General features: G+C 36.2%; 1 protein-coding gene across 9 annotated transcripts in view; it reads right to left on the bottom strand.

The window, feature by feature from the left end:
• The window catches only part of CCDC30 (coiled-coil domain containing 30), a 134,358-nt gene that overhangs the window by 50,633 nt on the left and 58,772 nt on the right, over positions 1 to 24,953 (bottom strand). For 8 of the 9 annotated variants that reach the window (XM_045545710.1, XM_045545711.1, XM_045545708.1 and 5 more), the window contains 3 exons: positions 15,553 to 15,732; positions 11,021 to 11,230; positions 6,299 to 6,453 (listed from right to left, as the gene is read on the bottom strand). In XM_045545710.1, the coding sequence (XP_045401666.1) occupies positions 6,299 to 6,453; positions 11,021 to 11,230; positions 15,553 to 15,732 (545 nt within the window). Of the gene's footprint in view, positions 1 to 6,298; positions 6,454 to 11,020; positions 11,231 to 15,552; positions 15,733 to 23,093; positions 23,338 to 24,953 lie in introns of all 9 variants that reach the window. The other variant, XM_045545716.1, reaches the window with a different exon arrangement.

Below are 24,953 nucleotides of genomic sequence, written 5' to 3' on the forward strand. Positions count from 1 at the left end.
GTAGGAAGTCAAAATGATAAGAGTAACTCATAGATATGTTAGAAATTAATATTGAATTAAAAAAAGACTAGCAAATAAACCAATTCTATCAGTGAATAAAATTAAAAAATCAGTGTATTGATAAGACTCCCTATATATTCCCTATAGTCTGAGCCTCTTTTCCAATCCATCCCTTAGCAGTCTGAATGCTCTTTCGAAATCACAACACAATCATATCACTTCCTCTGCTTAAAATCCTTTAGTGGCTCCCCATTACTCTTAAGGTAAAGTCCAGACTGTTCAAAGTGGCTCATTATGGCCGGGTGTGGTGGCTCACGCCTGTAATCCTAGCACTTTGGGAGGCCAAGGCGGGCAGATCGTTTGAGCTCTGGAGTTTGAGACCAGCCTGAGCAAGAGTGAGACCCCATCTACTAAAAAATAGAAATTAGCTGAACAACTAAAAACATATAGAAAAAGTTAGCTGGGCATGGTGGCGCATGCCTGTAATCCTATCATTTAGGGAGGCCAAGGTGGGAGGATTGCTGGAGGCCAAGAGTTGGAGAGCAGCCTGGGCAATAAGATCCTGTCTTTACAAAAAAATAAAAAACTTAGCCAGACATGGTCGTACGCGCCTGTAGTCTCAGCTACTCAGGAGGCTGAGGCAGGAGGATCACTTGAGCCCAGGAGGTGGAGGTTGCAGTGAGCTATGATGACGCCACTGCATTCTAGCCAGGGTGACAGAGCAAGACTCTGTCTCCAAAAATAAATAAAAAGATAAAAGTCGGGGGGTGGGCTTGGTCAAAAAGAAAAAAAAAGATAAAAGTCAACTTAATTTAAACTGGTAGTTAGCTATATATGTACATATATATAGGTATATATAGTTTTATGGCCTCTGTTCTCTCTCTGTAAACACTTCTCAGTCTACTGAATTTCTCTCTTCTAAAATCCCTGTTAACTATATGTACTCCCTCTGTCTGATTTTCCATTTACTTCTGTCAGTTCCTTTTCCTCTTACCTAAAAAAATTTAATTTTAATTTTGTTTTTTGTATTTTTATTTTTTTTCTTTTTCTTTTTTCCCATCTATTGGACTCTGCTTGTTAAAAAAAAAAAAAAAAAATTCTAACAGCCTAGGATCCCTTAAGAAAAACAGGAAAGGTGCCACAGACTTCTCTCTGGGAGAGAAAACTCTGTTTTTCCTCATGGAACCTTTAGAGTTGTAAGTGGACAGATTCCTCTCAAGTCTAACGCTCTACTCTCTTTAGCATTAAACACCTTGATCTCTTTGGCTTTTAGATGTATACATGTGTACATGTGTATGTTATATGCTCTGTTCTACATATATGTATGCCTATACATGTTTATATATTGTCTACACATGGTACCAAATTAACTTACAGAAAAATGAATAGTCATAAATTAAATAACTAGCCCAAATACTTTTTAAGTTCGTGTGACTTTAGTAATCTTTTTTATTTTCTTTTTTTACATCAGCCAAACTTTATGAACCAAACTTCAGTAATTTTTGGTAAATAAAAATAGTTAAAAAATTCTTGCTAAAGTCTTCAAAGTTTAATTTAGACATTTTTGCCTGTGTCTACCAGGCAGACAGGTTTAGGCTGATTCTCCTAGATATTTTAAGGTAATAAAATTGTTGCTGCTGTAGTACTTTTGATACTTGCTTAATTCGTAAGTTAAAGCTGGGCTCCTCACATCTTGCTGTGAGCTTGTCTTTAGTTTTAAGCCTCTAAATTCTGAAGTTTAGACAAGTGACTGTGGTGAAGCCTGGGAAAAACACCCAGGCCCCATCCTCCCTGGCCCAGCTGTGGTTATACTGGGAGAGATTAAATCCTCCAGGCTTTGTCTTCCACAACCCTGTCCTTTGTCCTGGACACTGCATCTGGCACACAATTACGATTGCTTACTTCCTAGGTTTTTCACTAAAAATAAGGGTTACTAAGAGTTAAAATTATAATTAATATATGTAATTAAAACTGCTGGAGGAGTTAGCAACAGGGAGGGCCACGTGCCAGGGTTTAGTTGTTGGGGAGGAAGTGGCCGGTTTAGGGTCCAAAAAACCCCAAAACTGCTGTATATAAGAAAAACGCATCTATATACAGACTGTATAATGAAAATAATATGTAAAGAAAGTTGAAAATAGAGAATATTCTAAGGTAAAATAATAGGACAAAACTGAAGGTTTAAGCAAGTTTTAGGAGGTTTGCTGAAGATTAATCTTGTGAATGGAATTTTGCATGATGATCTAGTTGGCTAAAATTAAAAGGGGATTATTTAGTTTTTCTAAAAATTGAACATTAATATAAAAAAAAACATTGATACAGGGCCAGAGTCTAGGCCTTAAGTCTGGGTTTTCTTAAGCATTAATCTGCTCTTTTTTTTTTTTATTTCTCAAAGCTATTATTTATTCTGTACAAGGTTCCACTGTACGTTAGACATTCTTCTACTCTTGCTTACACAGTAAACAAGTGTACACCTGCCCTTGGGCCCAGGTTCACAGGTCTTCCCTGGAGAAGGGTGTCTGGCCTAATCTGCTCTTTAATAAAAAATTATAAGAGGTTACAAAATTTTTATGGAAATCTTACCTATATGGTCAAAGCTAATTGAGATTGGATAGACTTGTTTATAAGGTTTTATTAAAATTAGCTTTAGCATTAATAATATACTGATGCAAAGATAGACTTTAGTTTTCATTTTTGAAAAAGATTTGCATGTAATATTAATAAGAGATAATAAAATATTTTTGTTTATCTTTTGAGAAAACTGCAAAAGAAAAAGAGGTAGAGACAGATTTTGTTAGCCTTATGGTATCTTTATTAGGTCTTTGAGGCAAGCATTATCTTATACCAAAACCAGATACAGATATTACAAGAAAGGAAAACCACAAATAAATATCTCTCATGAACAGGTCCAAACTCATTAATGTGGTTTGTTAAGTTCTGCATGACCTAGGAATAGCTTACCTATCTCGTTTTATTTTCTTGCCACTTCCCTCATCTCTAAACATTTTGTTTTAGCCAAATGAACTTTGTTCACCTTATTGAAGATGATGATGATGAAAATGACAATAGTAACAACAACATCAAATATGATAACAACCAAACACTTTTTTTAGTGTAGTGGCTTTGTAATATGTCAACTTAGCCAGGATAAACATTTCCTAGAATTCCTTCCATGTATGTTTCTGGGTAAACTGGGCCACAAGAGATATATCTGTGTACGATTTAGAGGGCAGAAGTGAAGCATTTTGGTTTTTATACGTGGAAGGTTGGAGCACACATTTTGTAGTTCATACACATTGCCACATATCTGCCGCTGACCTTGGTGTGAGGCAATAGCCAGCCCTACAAGTGCTCCAGCCTCCCTAGATCCTCCTTAACCTTTCCATCTCCTGGGCCAGGTGTCTGTTTAGCTCCTTGATGAAGAAGGCCTGCTTCTCCTGTAGGATACCTACTTTATCAAGGCTGGAGGCAGTGAGAATTGACTGGGTTACAGTCCATCCTCATAGGTTGCACTGTTATTGCTCTCCTGCTTTATATCCAGCTTCACTTCTGATTGTTTGCCCTGCAGACTTCAAGCTCCAGCATAAGATGCAAAGATGACAGCCATACAGACTGCATAACCAGCTCCTGCAACTAAATCCCTGTAACAAATCTCATTAAATATATACTCCTCCTACTGGTTCTATTGTTTGACTGATATAAGTGCTCATTATGCTTCAGGATATATATTATGCCATTATAATATCAAGAAACTGGAAAAAAATCTAAATGTTCAACAATAAAGGATTTATTAAATAAACTATGGCATATCATTAAAATAATATTCTAGAAGAAAATTTAATATCAGATAAACAGATAATAACATTTTAAGTGAAAAAGTAGGGCACAATCTAATTCTCTAAATTGGGGTTACTTTCCTCTAGGTTATGAAACAATATATTCTATATAGTTCCCTTTTGGTAGAAGAATTTCCCTATATATTTCATTTTCCTACACTTTGTTTGTTTATTTATGACAGAGTCTCTCTCTGTTGCCCAGGCTAGAGTGCCGTGGCATCAGTCTAGTTCACAGCAACCTCAAACTCCTGGGCTCAAGTGTTCCTCTAGTCTCAGCCTCCCAAGTAGCTGGGACTACAGGTACTCACTACCATGCCCAGCTAATTTTTTCTATTTTTAGTTGCCTGGCTAATTTTTTTCTATATTTAGTAGAGACGGGGTCTCACTCTTGCTCAGACTGGTCTCGAACTCCTGAGCTCAAGGGATCCTCCCGCCTCGGCCTCCCAGAGTTCTAGGATTACAGGTGGCCCAACACTTAGTTTAAATATTGCTTCCATGTATTTCTTCCTAGCAAATCTTCACAAAAGATATATAGAACAGGTATTACCATTCCCCCTTTAGAGATAAGGATACGAAGCTTTGAAAAAATTAAATAGCTTTTTTCATTGTTTAAGTCTTTAATTATAGCTTTTGTTTCTTTAAAAAACTTCACATAGTTGTTTTATAATCTGTTCTTCATAATTCCAACTGTTGAAGTTCTTAGGGCTTATAAATCTGCTGCTTATTGTTTCTGCTGACTTTCATTCATGGTAGCCAGCTTCCTATGGTGATTTTTGAATTGTAAGCTTATATTTGATTAAACTTAGTATATGGGGATCCTTAACATCTAATTTGGGGTTGTTTTCCTCCAGAGATAATTTGGATTTTCTTAGTTCAGCTATTCTACCTCATGGCAAACTTCCTTGGCTTCTCCTGAACACAGGATTGATATTGTTATTTGCCTCTTGACTTAGAAATTTGTTCACTATTCATCATTATTGTTTCAGTTCACTATATGTTTGTCCTGGGGGCTTTCTCTCGCTTTCTTGTAAGCAATGCTTTAAATGGTATGCTTATCGTCATTTATTCAGGATCTAGTTGTATTGTAACAGGAAGACAGTTTGCCATTCTGATAAAACTGGCAGTTGAGAAAGTATTTTTTCATAGCATCTCATTGAGTGAATTCATTATTTATTCATACATACATTCATTCATTCGTTTACCGAAACATTCATTCAATAAATATTCACTAAGTATCTATTGAGTGCCAGGCCTCAATATGCTAGGGCATTCAACAAAGGTGAAAGCAAGTTTCTGTTTCTGAGCTCCAAAGTATATGGGAACATTAGCATATCTTTTTAGAGGCTAAAACCATATTTTTCTTAAAATACATGTGAATCACAATGGAATACTATTCAGTCATTAAAAAGGAATGAAATCCTGTCATTTGCAGCAACACAGATGGAACTGGAGGTCATTATGTTAAGTGAGATAAGCCAGGCACAGAAAGACGAATATCACATGTTCTCACTCCTATGTGGGAGCTAAAAAATTTTTTTTTTTTAAATTTTTTTAAAGATAGGGTCTCACCCTGTTACCCAGGCTACCATGCAGTTGCATGATCATAGCTCACAGCAACCTCAAACTCTTGGGCTCAAGCCATCCTCCTGCCTCAGCCTCCCTGGTAGCTGGGACTACAGGCATGCGCCACCACACCTAGCTATTTTTTTCTATTTTTAGTAGAGATGGGGGTCTCACTCTTGCCCAGGCTGGTCTCAAGCTCCTGACCCCAAGCAATCCTCCCAGAGTGCTGGCATTACAGGTGTGAGACACCACTCCCGATCAGACTACAATTATTATGGATCAATAAAGAATAAAGAAAATAATAACAAAAGAAGTGAATCACTCTGAGTATCATATAAATAAGAAGCAAAGCATTGGTTAATAAAGTTTAGGGCATCCAAGAGGATGCTTTACAAATGAATCACCATAATAATCATAATCATTTTAGAAAAAACATACATGACAGCTCCTATCTGGTAGCAGTTTGTTGATAATTAAGATGGCCATAAAGTACCTGGAACTACTTTGAGAAAATCAGCTGATAAATATAAAATACCAACTTTACTGTAGTCTGAATGTTGTGCCAGTCATGTCAGAGAGTTAAAAAAATGAATCCCGGAATATTGTATTTCATAGGCAATCCAGTCATTCAAGAAAATTTACCAGTGATCCAGGTGTGTCCCAGAACAAGAAATAAACTTGGACTTTAAGAATTCCATACTCTAGTGCCAGAGGCAAACAAGAAAGTAAACAATTAGAATACAGTGTGGTAAGTGCCTTACGTAAAAAGTTGTGTGACTGCGTTTACTTCAGAGGGAACAGAGTGGAGATACCCTCTGATATTCTGTTAGAGTAAATTGACATTGGTGATGCACCCAATCAAAGTTAAACCCACGGGAAACTGAGATCTCTGCTCCTCTTACCTCTTCTGTTGTTCTTCCTGATATTGCTGCTTTATTTTGGCTTCATTTTCTGTTGCTTCTTTTATCTTTTCCTCTAGTTGTTTCCTTCCCAACATACAACTATCTGTGAGACAGACTTTATGAACATTTTCTAATTTCTGCTGCAGGTCCAAAATCTTGAATGAGAAAAGTTTACAAGTAAAACATGAAGAAGAGTGTGGCCTTTTTTCAAATTATGGAAATAACATAAATATCAAACATAACAGTGATAACATACAAATCTGATCTGAAGTAAAAGAGTGTAGTTAGATTTATTTTAATTTTAAAATAAATTATTTAATTTTTGTAATATGTAATACATTCATATAATTCAATACATGTGTATAAAAGAAGCTTTATGGTGAAAAGTCTACTTTCTATCTCTATCCCATTTCCTCCATTTTTCTCCACCAAAAAGATAATCACCGTTATTACCCTTGCAGAGAAGGGTACCCTTCCAGAGAAATCTGGCTATGCATATATAAACAAATATTAAATAGTACTCCCCACACACACAAATTTTACACAAATAATGTATTACATTATTTGTAATACATATTTGTATTACAAATAATGCATACTATTGTATATGTAACTATACACCTTGCTTTTTAAAAAATAATAATATACTTAGTGTTTTTTCCGTACTATATGTGCATACGAGTTGTCTTCTCTTTTACAGGTGCATACTACTCCATTGTAAGGATGTACTATAACTTACTTAACCAGCCTCTTACTGATGAACATTTAGGTTGATTCCAATCTTTTGCTATTATAAACAATACTCTTACAAACAATGTCTGTAGATTATGAAATGTGGATTTGCTAAGGCAAAGGCTATTACTATTTGTTTGTTTGAAAGACAATGCTGAACTGTCTTCATAGGTATTAAGACCAATTTACACTTGCAACAGCACTGTGGGAAAGCTCCTAGTTTCTCCACCGAATGGCTAGATTCATGAATAATACCTCAAAATAGAAGTCTCTTATAAACCAAATACCTATTATTAGCATATTGCCTAGCACCGATAATAGGTTCTTTAATGTCCTGGGAGAACTAAAAATATGATTTATGAATTTGAAAGAGATATATAGTTATATTTTAGAATTTACATGTTAGAATTAAAGTGTCATTTGAAAACATTTTTTGTTAGATAAATCTCCTTTTAAATTGGTTTACTTATTTTTTATAAACCCTTGTGCCACCTAAAATTGTACCTGGTGCATAGTAGGTGCTCAATAAATATTTGTTGCATGAATAGATTTCAGCAGGGTAGCTGATATCCCTCTAATGTATTCCTGATCTAACAAGGAATCCTTTACAGTGGTTTGGCACCACAAACATTCAGTGGATGGCGGCTCTTTTCTAAGGGCATCAATTCCAAGCCTTGGCACCTAGATCCCTGAATAGCCCACACAGCATAAGAGAGGTGAAAATGCAGAATGACTCAAGGGCAATGGCAGTAGGCCGCCAGCCATTTGAGGACAGCTTCAGTTCCTTGGAACCGCTCCATTTAGTTCTGTCTAGGCAGAATTCTTACTTCAGGATATTCAGTCTTAATTACACATACAAAAGCATCGCTTCATTGGCTTCTCTGTCAAGGACACATGCCAAATTCTTGAACCTGCATCCAATTTAATAAAGAGCATTGCCAGTACCTTTGAAGCCCACTCTGGGACCCTCTTTGGAATCTCGAACTCCTGAGCAACCATCCGCCCGCCTCGGCCTCCCAGAGTGCTAGGATTACAGGTGTGAGCCACCGCGCCCAGCCTGGGACCCTCTTTGATTATCCCCCTTCCCTCTCCACCAGAGAAAAAACCAATATCCTAAATTTTGTGTTAATTATTTCCTTGCCTTTTAATATTAGGTCATTAAATATGAAATGTCCAATTTCAAATAAAAAATGTAGTTTATTACATCTCAAACAAGAAGCAGTACAATTAATCAAAGTACGCTCGTGAGCTATTGACACAGTTTTGCCATCTTAATGGTAGCTTGTTTACGCCAGCAGCGAAGAAGCGTGGACAGCAAGTGGCAATGAAATTATGAAAGGCGTTTTCCACAGCTTGTGGAGAACTGAGTATTTTTCCTTGCAAGAAGTGGTCCAAAGCCTGGAAGAAGTGGTAGTCAGTTGGTGCAAGGTCTGGTAAATACAGTGGATGACAGAGTTTCCAAGTCCAGTCTCTATAGTTTGAGCAGCGTTGTTTGTGTGACAGGTGGTCGAGTGTTGTTTTGCAAGAGCATTGGCCTGTCTCTATTGACCAATCTCAGCTATTTAGTCACAAGCATCCTCATCATTTCATCCAGTAGACATCCACTATAATCCATTGACCAGGTTTCATGAAGCTATAGTGGATAATACCAGTGCTGGACCACCAAACAACACCATTAGCTTCTTTTTGATGAATATTTGGTTGTGGACTGTGTTTCAGCACTTCATCTTTATGTGGCCGTTGTGCCGAACACTTGTGATTGTCAAAAAGAATCCCTTTTTCATCACATGTAACAATATGGTGTACAAATGTTTTGCCTTTATGTCATGACAGCAAAGAAAGGCAAGCTTCAAGATGACTTCTCTTCTGACGCTTGTTTAATTCATGTAGAACCCATCTATTCAGTTTCTTTACCTTGCCCATTTGTGTCAAATGGTCCAGTATTGTTGAAACAGTAACATCAAACCTTGCTGTTAATTCACGCATAGGTTCAGATGGATTCACTTCCACTACAGCTTTCAGCTCATCATTATCCACCCTAGTCTCAGGTCACCCATGTAGCTCATTTTCAAAATTAAAATCACCACAAGGGAACTTCTCAAACCATCGATGTACTGTGAGTTCATTAGCCACATCCTTCCCAAACACTTCGTTGATATTTCAAGCTGTCTGTACTGCATTGGTTCCATAACAGAACTCACATTTGAAAATAACACGAATTTTTTACTTATCCGTGGTTTCACAAAAATGGCTCTAAAAATTTTTTTGAAAGATAATCACAAGCTAAAATGTGGGTTTGAAAGACTGAGGATCTACTTTCACAATAAAAATAAAACAAGAAGTGTCAAAGTGAAATGTCAATAATACACAACTGTCAGACTTAATACTTAAGGAAATTGGACATTTCAGGCTTAATAACCTAATATTCTTCTTATTATTATTGTATATATATACACACACATATATTTTATTTTGCACTATTTTGATCTTTTTATAAATGGAATCACAGCATGATTTTGGCAACTTTTAAAAAATTCAGTATTACATTGAACTATAGCAATACCTGTAGTTCATTCATTTTCACTGCTATAGCCTATTGTGTAAATATATAACTTATTTATTCCATCTTATATCAGGGGACATTTGGGTTGTTTCTAGTTTTCTGCATTTTGGAACAATGTTACTATGAACATGATTGTATTCCTGTCTCCAGTTACATATTGCAGTATAATTGTTTTTCTAGTTTTATGCCTAGAAGTGTTAAGTAGTATGATATATGCATCTTTAACTTAACTAAATAATGCCAAATTGCTTTCTAAAACATTTGTACTAATTAGTTCTTCCAACTGAAGTCAGTATATAAGAGTTCCTCTTGCACTAAATCCTCACCAATATTTAGTACTGTCTAAATTTTAAAATTTTGCCAATTTTTATCAATTTTACCAATTAAAAAATTATGGAGTGATAACATACATATGGTAAAGTAACATATATACATATGGTAAATAACATACATATCTTAAGTGTACTCAATAAAGTTTTATTTTAAAAAATATAGACAAATATTTATTTATATTTATTTATTTATTTATTTTGAGACAGAGTCTCACTTTGTTGCTCAGGCTAGAATGCCGTGGCATCAGCCCAGCTCACAACAACCTCAAACCCCTGGGCTCAAGCAATCCTTCTGCCTCAGTTTCCCAAGTAGCTGGGACTACAGTCATGTGCCACCATGCCCGGCTAATTTTCTCTATATGTTTTTAGTTGTCCAGCTAATTTCTTTCTATTTTTAGTAGAGACGGGGTCTCGCTCTTGCTCAGGCTGGTCTCGAACTCCTGAGCTCAAACGATCCACCCTCCTTGGTTTACCAGAGTGCTAGGATTACAGGCGTGAGCCACCGCACCCAGCCTCTTTTTATTTTTAATTTATTTTTATTTATATTTATTTATATTTATTAAATATATTTATATTTATTTTTATTGATGAAATGATTTATTTTTTATCTAAGATTTGACTTTCAAACTTGCACATCAAAATGTGTAACTGTTACATACTACTGCCACCTGGTGTTAGACAATCTAAAATGCAGGGGCAATATTTCAAAATGGTTTATTTCACAACACAAATCCCTCTACAAAATTACAAAATAGAAACGATGTAAATAGCAAAACCAAATGAGTACAGAATGAGTCCTTTAAAATTTGAAAGTATAAAACAAAAGTCATATTGGCTCATTCAGTTCTTTAACTTCATGTTATAGCTTTAGTGAAACTTACCTTTTTAAGTTCATGAAGTTTTAGTATTAAATAAACAAGATTTACTGGAATTGTAGGAGGAGACGAAATCAAAAGAGAAGACATGGGGAGAGTAAAGAAAAATCCTGGAATTCTATCAAGCTTGCATCATACCTATTTCTTAAAATCCTTAGGGAAACAAGATTTCAGTAGTGGTATTCAGTGCATGCTATTTATTAAGCGAGAGGATAATTACCTTTTCCTCTGCATCAGCAACTTTAGATTTCTCCTGAGCCAGCTTTTCCTGCAGGTTGTTCTGTGATTTAATGCTCTGAGTCTGTTTAAGTACTTCCAGCTCCAGTTCCTTGATTTTCTGCTGACTGTGCTTCCACTCTGCCGTGAGTGAAGAGCACATCTTTGTACTGTCTAATAACTTTTCCTGGGCATGCTTTAGTTCAATTTTTATCTAGAGGTGGAGAATAAACAAAAGTGATAAAAATAAGCATGGAACGAATGTGAGCCAGAATAAGCAGCTTTCAAAGAAGTGCAGTCCCCCCAAACCTGACAAATACCAATGTCACATGGCTGATTACCTCTCTGGAGTTGCCATGTGCTAGTAAGGTTTGCCAAAATTTATTTAGACAGATGGCAGCTGGATAAAGAAATTTCAAAGAGTTTCTATATATATGTGGACTAACATTTTCCATGCTTTCTTCAATCTACTCCAAGCTGGCTTTCATCCCCACTACTCCAATGAAACTGAAATTGTTTTTGCCAAGGACACTGACTGACCTCCCCATTGCCAAAATAAACCCAATGGACAATTGACCTCTCAGTGGCATTTACTCCTTCCATCTCAGAAGTTCTCCTCTCTTGGCGTCTGTGATACCAGACTGCTGGTTTTCACTTATGTCTCTGCTGTTCCTTCTTGGTCTCCTTTGTAGATTCTTCTAATGCTACCCCACCTCTAAATATTACTGGACTCCTCCAGGCCTGGAGAGATGATAATTCTCTCCCTAGGTTCATTCCTATGATTTGAAATGCCGTTTTATGTCATTAACCCATAATGAAACTCCTTGATTCTGCCCGTATCTCCTAAGTCCTTTTCCTCTGTCTTCCTGATTTCAGTAAATGATGTCACCACCCATCCTTTTGTGCAGGCCAGTAACCTGAAAGTCATCCTTGAGTCTTTCTTTTCCATCACAAGCCAATTCCAATCATTTAAGACATGCTGTCACTCTATCTCCACGACATATCTTACATCAATCCATTTGTGCCATTTTTGCCACCACCCTAGTCTAGGTCACCATCTCTAGCCTGGGCTGTAGGAATAGCTTCTGCACTGGTCCTACCACTTCCATTTTTGCTCCTTTCTAATCCATTCTCTATGCCGTAGCCATAGAGAATAGTATTGTTTTGAAAACACAAATTGAACCACTTGACTCCCTTGCTTAAAATCTTTCAGTGGCTTCCCATCACTCTGGGAACAAATCCCAGCAGCTTGCCTGGCCTTGTATGATCTGGCCCTTGCCCACCTCTTTAAAACCATCTTGCTATTTCCCCTTCTCCCACTAAACTCCTTTCACACTGGTTTCTATTTAGAGTTTCCACATTTTTCTCTGCCAAGAATGCTTTCCCTTTTCCCTCCTCATTATATGGTTGCCTGCCTGCCCTTCAGGCCTTAGCTTAAAGGTCACTTTTCAGGAGAAAAATTTCATGATCATTTAATCTGAAGAGGTATCCATACTCGTCATATCATTGCACCACATAGATTTCCTTCATTAAACTTATCACAATTTATAATTAAGCATGCCTTTATCTACTTATTATCATTCTTCCCCACTTTAAATTCCCAGAAAGTAGAGACCAGGTTTTTTATTTACTTCTCCATACCCAAGGCCTATCAAAGTGCCAGAGAGTAGTAATCAATATTTACTGAGCAAGTAAATGAATGATATTCTAAAGAATATCAGTACCTGGTCAATGTATGTACTAGGCAGGAAAGGCTCACAGACAAAAATGGTGAGAGAATTTCATTTATCCTCATGGAAAACAGCATTCCTTTGTTCCAAAGTTTTTCAACTGAATTAATGAGGATTATAACTATTAATATAATATCCGCCATCTGTGATGTCTGTACATTAACCGATCAGATTATATCAAGTGAATCTAAAAGTTAATAGTGTTCAACCTCTTTGAGTGTCATTTTCTTTGTTTTTTTTTTTTTCCTGAGACAAAGTCTTACTCTGTTGTCCGGGCTGGAGTGCTGTGGAGTCATCCTAGCTCACAGCAACCTCAAACTCCTGGACTCAAGGGATCCTCCTGCCTCAGCCTCCCAAGTAGCTGGGACTACAGACATGTGCCACTATGCCTGGCTAATTTTTTCTATTTTTAGTAGAGACGGGGTCTCACTCTTGCTCTGGCTGGTCTCAAACTCCTAAGCTCAAACCATCCGCCCGCCTCGGCCTCCCAGAGTGCTAGGATTACAGGCATGAGCCACCGCACCCAGCCTTCAGTTGTAATACGGTGAATATAACAACTACTTATATCACAGGATGGTTCTGAGGCTGCATTAAATAAGACAAAGCAATGAAAACATCAAGAATAGAGCCAGACACATAGGAAACACCTAATAAAAGTTAACTGTCATAATTCAGGAGTCATTAATAGAATACCTACTGTATTTGAAGTGTAAAACTGAGGCATATGCTATTAATAATATTACTATTAATATTTTACATTTGTTAGGCTTTGACATGAAGTGGGATGAGTATTTTACCCCCTTTTAGGGATAAAAAAAATGAATCTCAAACAGTTTGCAAATGATAAAGCCAAGGTCTGAATACAGATTTTCTTATTTTATTCCAGTACTCCATATTATATTAACTCTAAACTGTGAAATACATGTATTTATTATTTCTCTAAAAGAATACAATAGAGTAGATCAACAAAGCTAACTTTAGTGCCTTTAAAACTCAAATAAAATAAACAAATTTCTAGTGAGACTGTTCAAGGAAAAAGCAATAAAATACAGATAACTAATATCATGAAAGTAAAATGACCATCACTATATTTTTTTGAAAATGAAAACATAATGAATAAGTTTCTGTAAATTTTTTAAAAATTTAAATGAAATGGAAATTTTTCTAAAAAAATAAAATACATCAAAGTTGATACAAGAAGAAATAAGAAGAAGTTTGACTTCTTTTAACTATAAAAGAAACAGAACTAGCAGTTGGAAAACTTCCCAAAAGAAAACTCTAGAACCAGAAAGTTAAAGGGATGGGATGAGTTCCTGTAATTATTTAAGAAGAAATCATTGTGATTTTACATAAACTCTTCCAGAGAATGGAAAAAGAGGGTGCATTACCCCTCTTATTTTAAGAGGCTATTTTAAGAATAACCTTGACACCAAACTCTGACAAGGGCATTACAAGAAAGGAAAATGGTAGGCTAGTCTCACTCATGAAGAAAGATGCAAAAATCCCCAAGAAATATTAGCAAGTCAAATCCAGCAATATAGGAAAATAATGATAATTTATGACTAAGTTGGGTTTATCCCAGGAATGCAAAGTTAGATAAACATTAGAAAATTGGTCAATGTATAATAGTTCAGCATATTAACAGATTAAAAAAATTTTAATTTTCTTTAAATATTCAGAAAAAGAATTTGATAAAATTCAACATGTGGCTGGCTCATGCCTGTAATCCCAGAACTTTGGGAGGCCAAGGCAGGAGGATTGCTTGAGGCCAGGAGTTCCAGACCAGTCTGGGCAACATGTTGAGACCCCATCTCTACAATATTTTTTAAAAATAAAAAATAAAACAATCCAACATGTATTTATCATAAAATATTGAGCAAACTAACATTAGAAAGCAATTTCTTTAATGTGATAAAGAATAGCTAGCATTTAGAAGGGAAGAGAGAAATTATCTTTATTCTCAGGTGATATGATTGCTTGTATAGAAAATCCAAAATAATATAAACATAAATTATAAGAATAGAAAAGTATGGCAAAGTTTTTATTAGAAAAGGATTAACAGCATCTTTATATATTGGCAAATCAAAAATGAAATTTTAAAAAAGTTACCATTTATAATAGTATGGAAAATATCAGCAACTAGGAATATGTCTAACAAAAGATGTATAAGAAAATTATAATGAGAGAAATTAAAGACCTAAATACACACATTTCATAAAATTATATGATTCAATATTGCAAAGATTTAAATTCTGTCCAAAGTGACCTATAGATTTAATGTAATTCCAACTAAAATCCCAAAACGTTATGTGTGAGTATATATGTGTTACATGTGAGTTCATGTGGGTAGGTGTGTATAACTTGACAAACTAATTGTAAAATTAATACAAGAATTCGAAAGGCCAAGAATAGTGCAGTTGAGATTTGATTAGACCAGTAATAATGGATGCATCTATTAGGGATAAATAAGTCTAGTGATACACAACAAGGGCAGGACATCTAGGCTTTTGGCTCAGGTCATTGAAATTTAGTAAGGGCTAAAAGTTTTAGATAATGATTTCAAAAGATTGTGTAATTTAAAAACTTTTTCTGATTAGAGGTTGATAGCATATACATCCCTTCAGCAGCATAGAAATTACTGAGCTCTGTTCTTACTTAGGCAAAAGTTAAAGGAAGAAGTTACCAGATAGCTCACATTGTACACCCACCTGTAGATCCTATCATGAATTACAAAGTTGAAGAATTTTGATTCATTTACCCCCAGGGGCAAACTGCCTTCAACAAAGGATGTGCCCACAAGAGTTACCTTAATGCTTTCTTCCTGAAGTAAGCTATTATGTTGCTTTAAGTCCAAGCTCTTTCCTCGCTCATATCGAAGCTCTTTTTCAGCTGAGTTGCACAGAACCTGGAGCCGGTGCAAATTCTGGCGAAGTTGCTGAACTTCCTCTTTCTGCTTGTCTTCTAGTTTTTCTCCAGATGCTGGATACTAAAGCAAACATTTTAAAAGAAAAACCATGGACAATTCGAAAGAATATCAGTAAAACAGGTTCAAGGTGTCAGAACCAGAATTGTCAGAATGTGATTATTCACATGTCAATGTTTTTGGAGTTACCTACAAAAAAAATTACTCTTTTACATTTATGGCTAGTTGGTACATGTTCATATAATTTAACTCCTGTTATGTTAGAGTGAAAACACTAGGAAAACTATGTGAACAAAAGCAGTTAGGCACAGACAACTAACCTTCTTATTTTTCACATCAACGAAGGGCAACAGAATACACGGACAATTTTAGAGTAAAACACACTTAAGGCCGGGCGTGGTGGCTCATGCCTGTAATCCTAGCACACTGGGAGGCCGAGGTGGGTGGATCGTTTGAGCTCAGGAGTTCGAGACCAGCCTGAGCAAGAATGAGACCCCATCTTTACTAAAAATAGAAAGAAATTATATGGACAGCTAAAAATATATATAGAAAAATTAGCCGGGCATGGTGGCGCATGCCTTGTAGTCCCAGCTACTCGGGAGGCCGAGGCAGGAGGATCACTTGAGCTCAGGAGTTTGAGGTTGCTGTGAGCTAGGCTGACGCCACGGCACTCTAGCCCAGGCAACAGAGTGAGACTCTGTCTCAAAATAAAATAAAATAAAATAAAAAAATAAAAAAATAAACATAAACACACTTAAAACAGGAAGTTCAAAGAATCAGTATATGAAGTAGAGCGTGTGTGTGTGTGTGTGTGTGTGTGTGTGTGTGTGTGTGTGTGTGTATGTGGTGTCCGCCGGCAAGAAGAAAAAAAGAGAAAACTTAGTAAGAGATTTTAATCTCCTAGCCTTCCTCATCACTTTCCTTTTCCTACCTGTTGATGCTTCCCCAATTACTACTCCACAATGACACTCTCTTTTAAGGCTGAACAGTATTCCATTGTGTGGAACACACTTCATCTTTATCCGTTCATCCATTGATGGACATTTAGGTTAATTCTATAACTTGGTTTTTGTAAATAATGATGCAATAATATGGGAGTACAGATATCTCTTCACAATACTCATTTCAAATCCCTTGGATATATACTGAGAAGTGGAATTGTTGGATCATATAGTAGTTCTATTTTTAATTTTTTCTTTTTTTTCTCTTTTATTTCCACTCTCACCTCCTATTTTTAATTTTTTGAGGAACCTCCCTACTGTTTTCCATAATGGCTGTACTAATTTACATTCCTGCCCACAGTGTACAAGTGTTCCGCTTTCTTCATATCCTTGCCAACATTTATCTTTTTTTTATAATAGCCATTCTATTAGGTGTGAGGTGAAATCTCACTATAGTTTTAATTTGAATTTCCCCAATAATTAGCAATATTAAATATTTTTTCATATATCTGTTGGGCCTTTTTTATATCTTCATTTGAGAAATGTCTCTTCAGGTGCTTTGCTTATTTTTAAATTGGGTTGTTTCCTTGGTATTGAGTTGTTTGAGTTCTTTATATATTTTGGAAATTAACTCCTTATCAGATGTATGCTTTACAAATATTTTCTCCTGTTTCATAGGTTGTCTCTTTACTCTGTTAATTGTTTGCTGTACAGAAGCTTTTTAGTTTGATGCAATCTCATTTGTCTATTTTTGCTTTTGTTGCTTGTGCTTTTGGGGTCATATACAAAAAATCTTTACCAAGACCAATGTCAAACTTTTTCCCTAAGTGTCAATAAATGGATAAAGAAAATATGGTATACACAAACACACACACAGGAATACTGTTCAGCCTTAAAAAAGAAAGAAATCCTGTCATCTGTGACAACATGGATGGACTTGGAGGATATCATGCTAAGTGAAATAAGAAAGGCACAGAAAGACAAATATTGCATAATCTCACTTATATGTAGAATCTAAAAAAGTTGAACTCATAGAAGCAGAGAGTAGAATGGTGGTTGCTAGGGACTAGGGAGTGGGGGACACAGAATGGGAAGATGTTAGTCAACGGGTGCAAAGTTCAGATAGGATGAATAAATTCTGGAGATCTATTGTATAGCATGGTGACTGTAGTTAATAATAATGTATTGTATACCTGAATATTACTAAAAGAGTAGATCTTAAATGTTCTCACCACAAAAAACTATGTGAGGTGATAGATATGTTACTTAGCTTGATTTAATCATCTCACAATGTATACATATATAAAAACATCACATATACCATAAATATATACAACATTTATTTATCAATTATACTTTAATAAAGCAGAAAAAAATAGAGGCACATGTATGAAACAACAGCAAAACACTCTACTATCTGGCCTCTCCAGTGTAGTAAGAGTAGTGATTTGGATTTTCTACAAAAGGTAGGCACGCACAGGTGTGCTGAGTAGATAAAGAATTCAATCTTATACAATTCAATAGGTAAGATATACTTAGACTTTTCTTAGTCCTGGTCCAGTATGCTTTCTGTCTACAACTTTCTGAAAAGCCTAGGTCATTATGTTAGTTTTATCTAGCTTATGTTCCTGAAGCAACACAGAACTCCCTAGGTCCTGTTAGTCCTTCCATTCCTATTTTGGTTTAGTGAGAAAGGCAAATCTAAATCCAATTTGCTTCTCTTAGATCTGCAAGACTCTAAGATACCTCTAAGATCCCTTAGAGGATTAAAGAGAAAATTCTTCAATGGATTATAATGTAATTATTAAGAACCCCAGCTTTGGAATTAGATGCACCTGGGTTTCAATCCTGAATCTACCACTTATTAACTGGGTGGTCTTGGAAAGATTACTTCTTCTGTCTACATTTCAGTTTCCTTGTCTTAAAATGTGGATAACAATGATAACTACTGGATGCAGTTAATGGTAAGTAAGGTAACATGCAGGCACTCAGCATGATGCCTGGCACTTAGTAAATACGCAGTAACATTACCCATTACTCTTGGTGCTACAACAGTACTTTAAGTGCCCTCATCTTCCACCTGCAAACAACCCTGAATGCCTTGATTACCGCTCTACCTTCTTGTTTAACCATATTACAACAGCTTTTAACAATTAATCAGCAGCCTATAGAACTGTTTAACATACCAAAACAGAGATACCATATATAAGAGAAGCACCCCATTTACACCAATGAGATAAAGGCACAGAACTTTTAGCCTGTTTTGAAGACAGAGAAAGCCAGAACAGTAGTTGTTCCTGCCTACATTTTCCAGTCCATTTGCTTTGCCAGCATAGAAATGCAAATTGTTTTTCACGGAAGTCAACTGTTGAAGCAGCTAGCTGCTACCAGATAGCCAGTCAAGCAGTCAATGTAAAGAGTCTCCATTTTTCCCACCATATAAATCACTTTCCTGGTAGAAAGTTATTGCAGAGGTGTATAAACTCAAGTAGGCTACTAGGAATCATGTAAGAGTGAAAAGTAAGTATACAGGGGTCTTTTAAAATCAATCAATAGATTTTTAAGCCAATTACCCCTTCTGAGTCTTATTTATCTGCAGATTAAAGGCATAAGACCAAATGAACATTTTTTGCATCTTAAGGAATTATAAATTCCTTAAGAATTAAAACAAGTTGGAAACTTGTTTTCAATTAAAACAAGTTGTTTTAATTGTCTTAACTTTATAGGCTTTTACTATTTTAAAGTATTACTTTAATAAATTAAAAATTAAATACAAACCAAGTTCATATACTGGTCCCAATGGCAAGATCATTCCCATTGTGGAAAAAGAATGAAGACTATTGGCTTTAAATATTCTCATCCAGTGAATGTGGATGGAAGGGGCTATCAAAATCCAGTGCCATAACATATATGAATCATCAAACTAGTCTACTTGTTCTGACTCCATACTCATCAAATATCCTTCAGATTTTGATTTGTCTTTCTTAGCTCTCTATAGGAAGAAAATGCCTGCTCATCTAAACATTTTCATGTGATATTTTAAATTAATTATTATAAAAGAATTATTAGTGTTCTGACTATCCAATAGCTTTGAAAGTTTGGTTACGGTGAGTTTATACCTAAGACATAGATCTATTCTAGGTAAGCTAAAACATTAAGTTTTGGAGGCTGAATTCCTGAAGGACAAACTTACGGTAAATTTACCAAGATAATCAATCTATGACACCTTAGGAGGGCTTCTGGGAACCAGCATGCCAGCTTTCCTTAGGAAATCATCTTGAGGCCAGGCACAGTGGCTCATGCCTATAATCCCAGCACTTTGGGAGCCTGAGGCAGGAGGATCACTGAGGCCAGGAGTTCAAGACTAGCCTGGGCAACATAGCAAGATCCCATCTATACAAAAAATTTAAAAACTCAGCCAAACATGGTAGTGCACACCTGTAGTCCTAGCTACCTGGGAGGCTGAAGAGGATCACATGAGCCCAGGAGTTGGGGGTTGCTGTGAGCTACGATCATGCCACTGCACTCCAGCCTGGGTGATAGAGAAAGACCCTGTCTCAAAAAAGAAAAAAAAAAACAAAAAGGAAATCAGCTTGATGTGAGAACTATATGCTTTCTTTGAATTTTTCAGCCAGTGGAAGCAAAAGACATAGCAGTTAAAAGGTCACGCTATAGAGGAACCAGACCTGGGTTCCACCACTTCTCCAATGTGGGTGAATAATGTGCACATTTTGGACACATTATTTAACCTCTCTACTGCCTCAGTTTCCTCATCAACATAGTGGCAACAGTAATATTCCGGACTCATTATATTGTTTAATACACACAGGGTATTTAGTAAAGTGCCAAGAACATAGCAAATACTCAATAATGTTAGGAAAAAATAAGAAGTTAGGTTTTAAGCCTATAAAATTAAGTTAATTAATGTTGGTTCCAATTTGTTTCAAAATAGTAGCTAGAATTCAGCTATCTGGCAACCTCAGCTGGAATACTACTGAATAGCAGAAATTAAGTCCTAAAGGCCATAAGAAGCTACAAACAATGTCATAAAATACTTATGTCCAATACAGCTCACACACTTACTCATAAAATAGGCTCTCACAGTTTTTTTCAATGTATTTACCATTTATAAGCATTCTTAAAAGTCTGACATCTGGCTCAGCCTGTAGCTGCTTAAATTTGTACATTATGAGGGCTAAGAAGACACAGCACACGTGGATAGCTGCCAGGTACTAGACACCATAATCTGACAACAGAAGTGAAGACCAAAAACATACATACACACACAAATGAAAAAGAAGAATAATCTATAGCCATCAGTTGGTTAAAGAACCATACATACAGAAAGAGGTTCTAAAATAATTGCTGCACAGGATATAGCAGGAAAAAAACACCTGTCTAAAATGCATTCTCTTCCTTGCCTTCTTAAAGAAGTAAATGGAATAATGTGTGCAACAGTGCTTTGGGAAATGTAAAATTCAAAATACAAATATGTTCTTTTTTTCGCATGAGGTCCATATCTATCTTGTTTATTGCGGTATATGCCTTAGCACAGGGCCTGACACAGCATAGATACTCAATTAATATTGGTTGAATAATGAATAAGAGCAACTTAAACTTCTTTCAATAATTCATAGTCATTATTATGGAAAAATATTACTGAATTATGCTAGAATTCAGTGCAACTCTAAAAGGCTATGTGGCATATAGGACTATTTGCCCCTCTACAAAGTGGCAATTCTCCTGGGTTTCCTGAGAATTTTTATATATTTCATGGCTTTTCACCTCCTTACTGGGAGTTAAGAAATGATTCTTCAAGTATTGGGAAAAGCTAAATTAAAGAAAATTAACAAATTAACGAGGGTATTATTAGTCTCACACTCCAAACTGCATGCCCTAAAAGTACACCAATCATTTTAAGCTCCTAAGCAAAGATTTTATAATCTTTGCGACCAAAGTGTTCAGCCTTTGCTCAAGCCTCCTACACTGGCCCAACATCCAATGACAGTACTAACATTGTAAAATTACTCTCTTCTTGTATATTTGGTATCATATTCCTGCTTTGGTCTTCCGAACAAATCCAATGACTCCTTTTCCTTTCAAATGTATATCTGAATCTCCTTTCGGGTATATATTTAGCTTGTTTACTGGGACTTGCCTAGCTTTCAAATTCTATATATGAATCTCTTTAAGAGTGGGGAATGTTAGGTGGATAGTGAGGGATTCCAGGTCTCCTAAAGACGAAAGTAGGTGCTGTTGCCCCCAATCTTGGTCCTGCCCAACCCTAATTCTCCATACCTGGGGGAGGAGGGAATACCCTATGGCTCTGCCAATCAGAACTTGGTGTGCCAGCTGCAAAAGAATGCAGAGGACTCTCTAGCCCACAGGCCAAGCAGCATGGGTACCATAAAGTCTGGAAAGTGACCTAGAATCCACATGTGTAGTCAAGGCTCAGGTCATGTGACTGCCAACTGTCCAATCAAAGTGGTTCATGGTGACCTCTGAACCACGAGGGAGGTCCCTATAGGCACTATAAAATAAGACACAGACTACACCCAATCTCTCTTTGCCCTTTCTTTGGCTCTCCCTTTGCTGTGAAAATGGGTCTGGTTGTCATCTGTGGCATATGTATTACGCTCTGTAAACCTGTATCTTGCTCTTGCCTTATAATCCTGTCTTTCTTTTCTCAATAAACCTCATTTTCATTCTTTCCTAAAAAAAAAAAAAAAGAATCTCTTTACAAATATATTTTTGACTTCCTTCACTGTTACTCTTTCTTTTTTCTAAATATATACTTGAATCATTTTTCAAATATGTATTATTAATATCAGCCTTGCAAAGTTGGTTTACTTAGGAGTACGAAAGCCTCCCTCTGTGGATCTCAAAATAATTTCTGGAAAGGTATATATAGGGAAATCTTAATTTACACAAGAAAGAACCTATAAAATTGATGTATAAGAACCGAAGTGTAGCTAGTCGTCACTCCCTTTATTTCTCCTATAGGCAGATCTCTAGTAAATAGCAAACTCAGGGGGATGGGTGGGACACGGACAATGTATATAGCCTGAGCTTTTGTACCCCCATGAAGAGCTGAAATAAAAAAATAAAATAAAATAAAATAAAATCATTCCACATCTGTCGACTTTCCCCCACTAAAATGAAGTACTTTGTCCATTAAGCTACATACCAGAAATAGAAAATATGGCACATCCTGCCATCTTCAGTTCCATCTGGCTATGGCAAACGTCAACAATTAATCAGTGTTTTTTCCTGCTGAGCCTAGAGGGAGCTTAAGAACCCTTTACAATATAGTGCATCAACTGATGGGCTTAGCTCAGATTTTAGTTGCTATTTTGTTACTATTCAGGCCATGGTTATATTGTTTAACAAATATATATGAATGATGATATTAAAAATGATGCTTATATCCACAGCCAATCCGAAGGAATGGACCCAGTCAGGGCATGTGTTTATAGCACCTACCTGGGCACTACTGTCATATGAACTATCCTCAGAGCTCTGAAACCGAAGGAGACTCTGATTTATACAGTTCCGCTCTTCTCTAAGCCTCACAACTCCCTCAGGCTTCATGGACAACTGCTGTTCTTCATCTTTCACATCTTGATTCTGCTGTGAGTCCTCCTTCTTCTGCCCCTCTCTTGGACAACTGCCCTCCTTTACTGACTCCTCTGGAATTTCCTTCTGCTTACTCTCTCCTAATTCAGGACTTGGTGCAAACATAATAATAAAAATCTATCAAAATCCTGATTATAGTAGTAGAATGGGGAGGAAAAAACCTACAAGTCAAGAAAGCTCCACAAGCAAGATTTTCAACTTGAATTCTATAGCTGAGCAGTCATCTTAGTCTTATAAATAAACTTTAAAAACAAATGAGTCATACTTTTTACTAACATTCAGGGAGATGAACCATCATAGATTTTTTTTTTCTTCTTTTTTGAGACAGAGTCTTGCTCTGTCACCCCGGCAAGAGGAGGGAATGCATCCTGAATGGCTACAGAGTGTGGATAAAAATGAGAATGAACACAAACATGCTGATTTTGTTTTTATTATCTCAATCTTAAATTTTGTTCAGGTACCCTGAAGCCTAGCACAGCATGCTCCACAGATTATAGTTAGTGCTCAAATTCTTTAAGAAGGCAATTTGGCAATACAGATAATAAGCCATAAAAATGTTCATTCTCTTTGACTAATTGCATACCAATGAATTTGCTGCAATAAAATAATTCATAGGGAGAAAAAAGTTGAATGTACAATAATGCTCATAGAATATTATTTAAAATAGTAACTAAATGGAGACAGGAAAATGGCTAAAAGGATTAAAGATAATTCAGCTTGAAAGCGATATAAAGACTATTCGTCAACATGAAAAATACTTATCAAAGTAAAACTGTTGAACAAAAGGACAATATATATATATGTGTGTGTGTGTGTGTATACACATATCTACTACAGGAAGGTGTATATTTAGAAAAATCTGGAAAAAAATAGAAAAATTGTGTCTAAGGAGTGTTTTTTCCTTCTAAAATTCCTCTAACACTACATAGAAAAAAATTAAATATTTTATTTTGAATTCAGCAGTTTTTAAAAGGTAATACATTCAAATGATACAAAACAGTATGAAATAACATGTGGAAGCCAAACACATGCTAAGATTGGGAATATGCAAACATATACCTCATATTTTTTATTTAATTAAAAAAAATTTTTTTTAAAATTTTCTGAGACAGAGTCTCACTCTGTTGCCCGGGCTAGAGTGCCATGGTGTCAGCCTAGCTCACAGCAACCTTAAATTCCTGGGCTCAAGTGATCCTCCTGCCTCAGCCTCCCGAGTAGCTGGGACTACAGGCATGCGCCACCAGGCCTGGCTAATTTTTTCTATATATTTTTAGTTGTCCAGCTAACTTCTTTCTATTTTTAGTAGAGACGGGATCTCGCTCTTGCTCAGGCTGGTCTTAAACTCCTTAGCTCAAACGATCTGCCCACCTTGGCCTCCCAGAGTGCTAGGATTACAGGCGTGAGCTACCACGCCCAGCTACCTCATATTTTTGAAAACGGAGAAAGTGGACATTTTCTTCCATGAAGATGAAGTAGACATACTTTCCCTCTATTTTTCCCACTAAATACAACGACAACCCCTGAACATTATATATAAAACAAATATAAAAAGACTCTGAAAAGTAGAGAGAGGAAGGCAGACCAGCTAGGGAGCTCGGGACCCGAGGAATGACACAGCCCTGAGTTTCCTGGGTGTTCTTTTTGCCCCATACGTCCAGATTTGGAGCTGAAGATGACAGCAATCCAGACAATGCCAACAAGCACAGA

The sequence above is a fragment of the Lemur catta genome, chromosome 3, assembly GCF_020740605.2.
Source record: "Lemur catta isolate mLemCat1 chromosome 3, mLemCat1.pri, whole genome shotgun sequence".
In the NCBI taxonomy this organism is placed as follows: Eukaryota; Metazoa; Chordata; class Mammalia; order Primates; family Lemuridae; genus Lemur; species Lemur catta.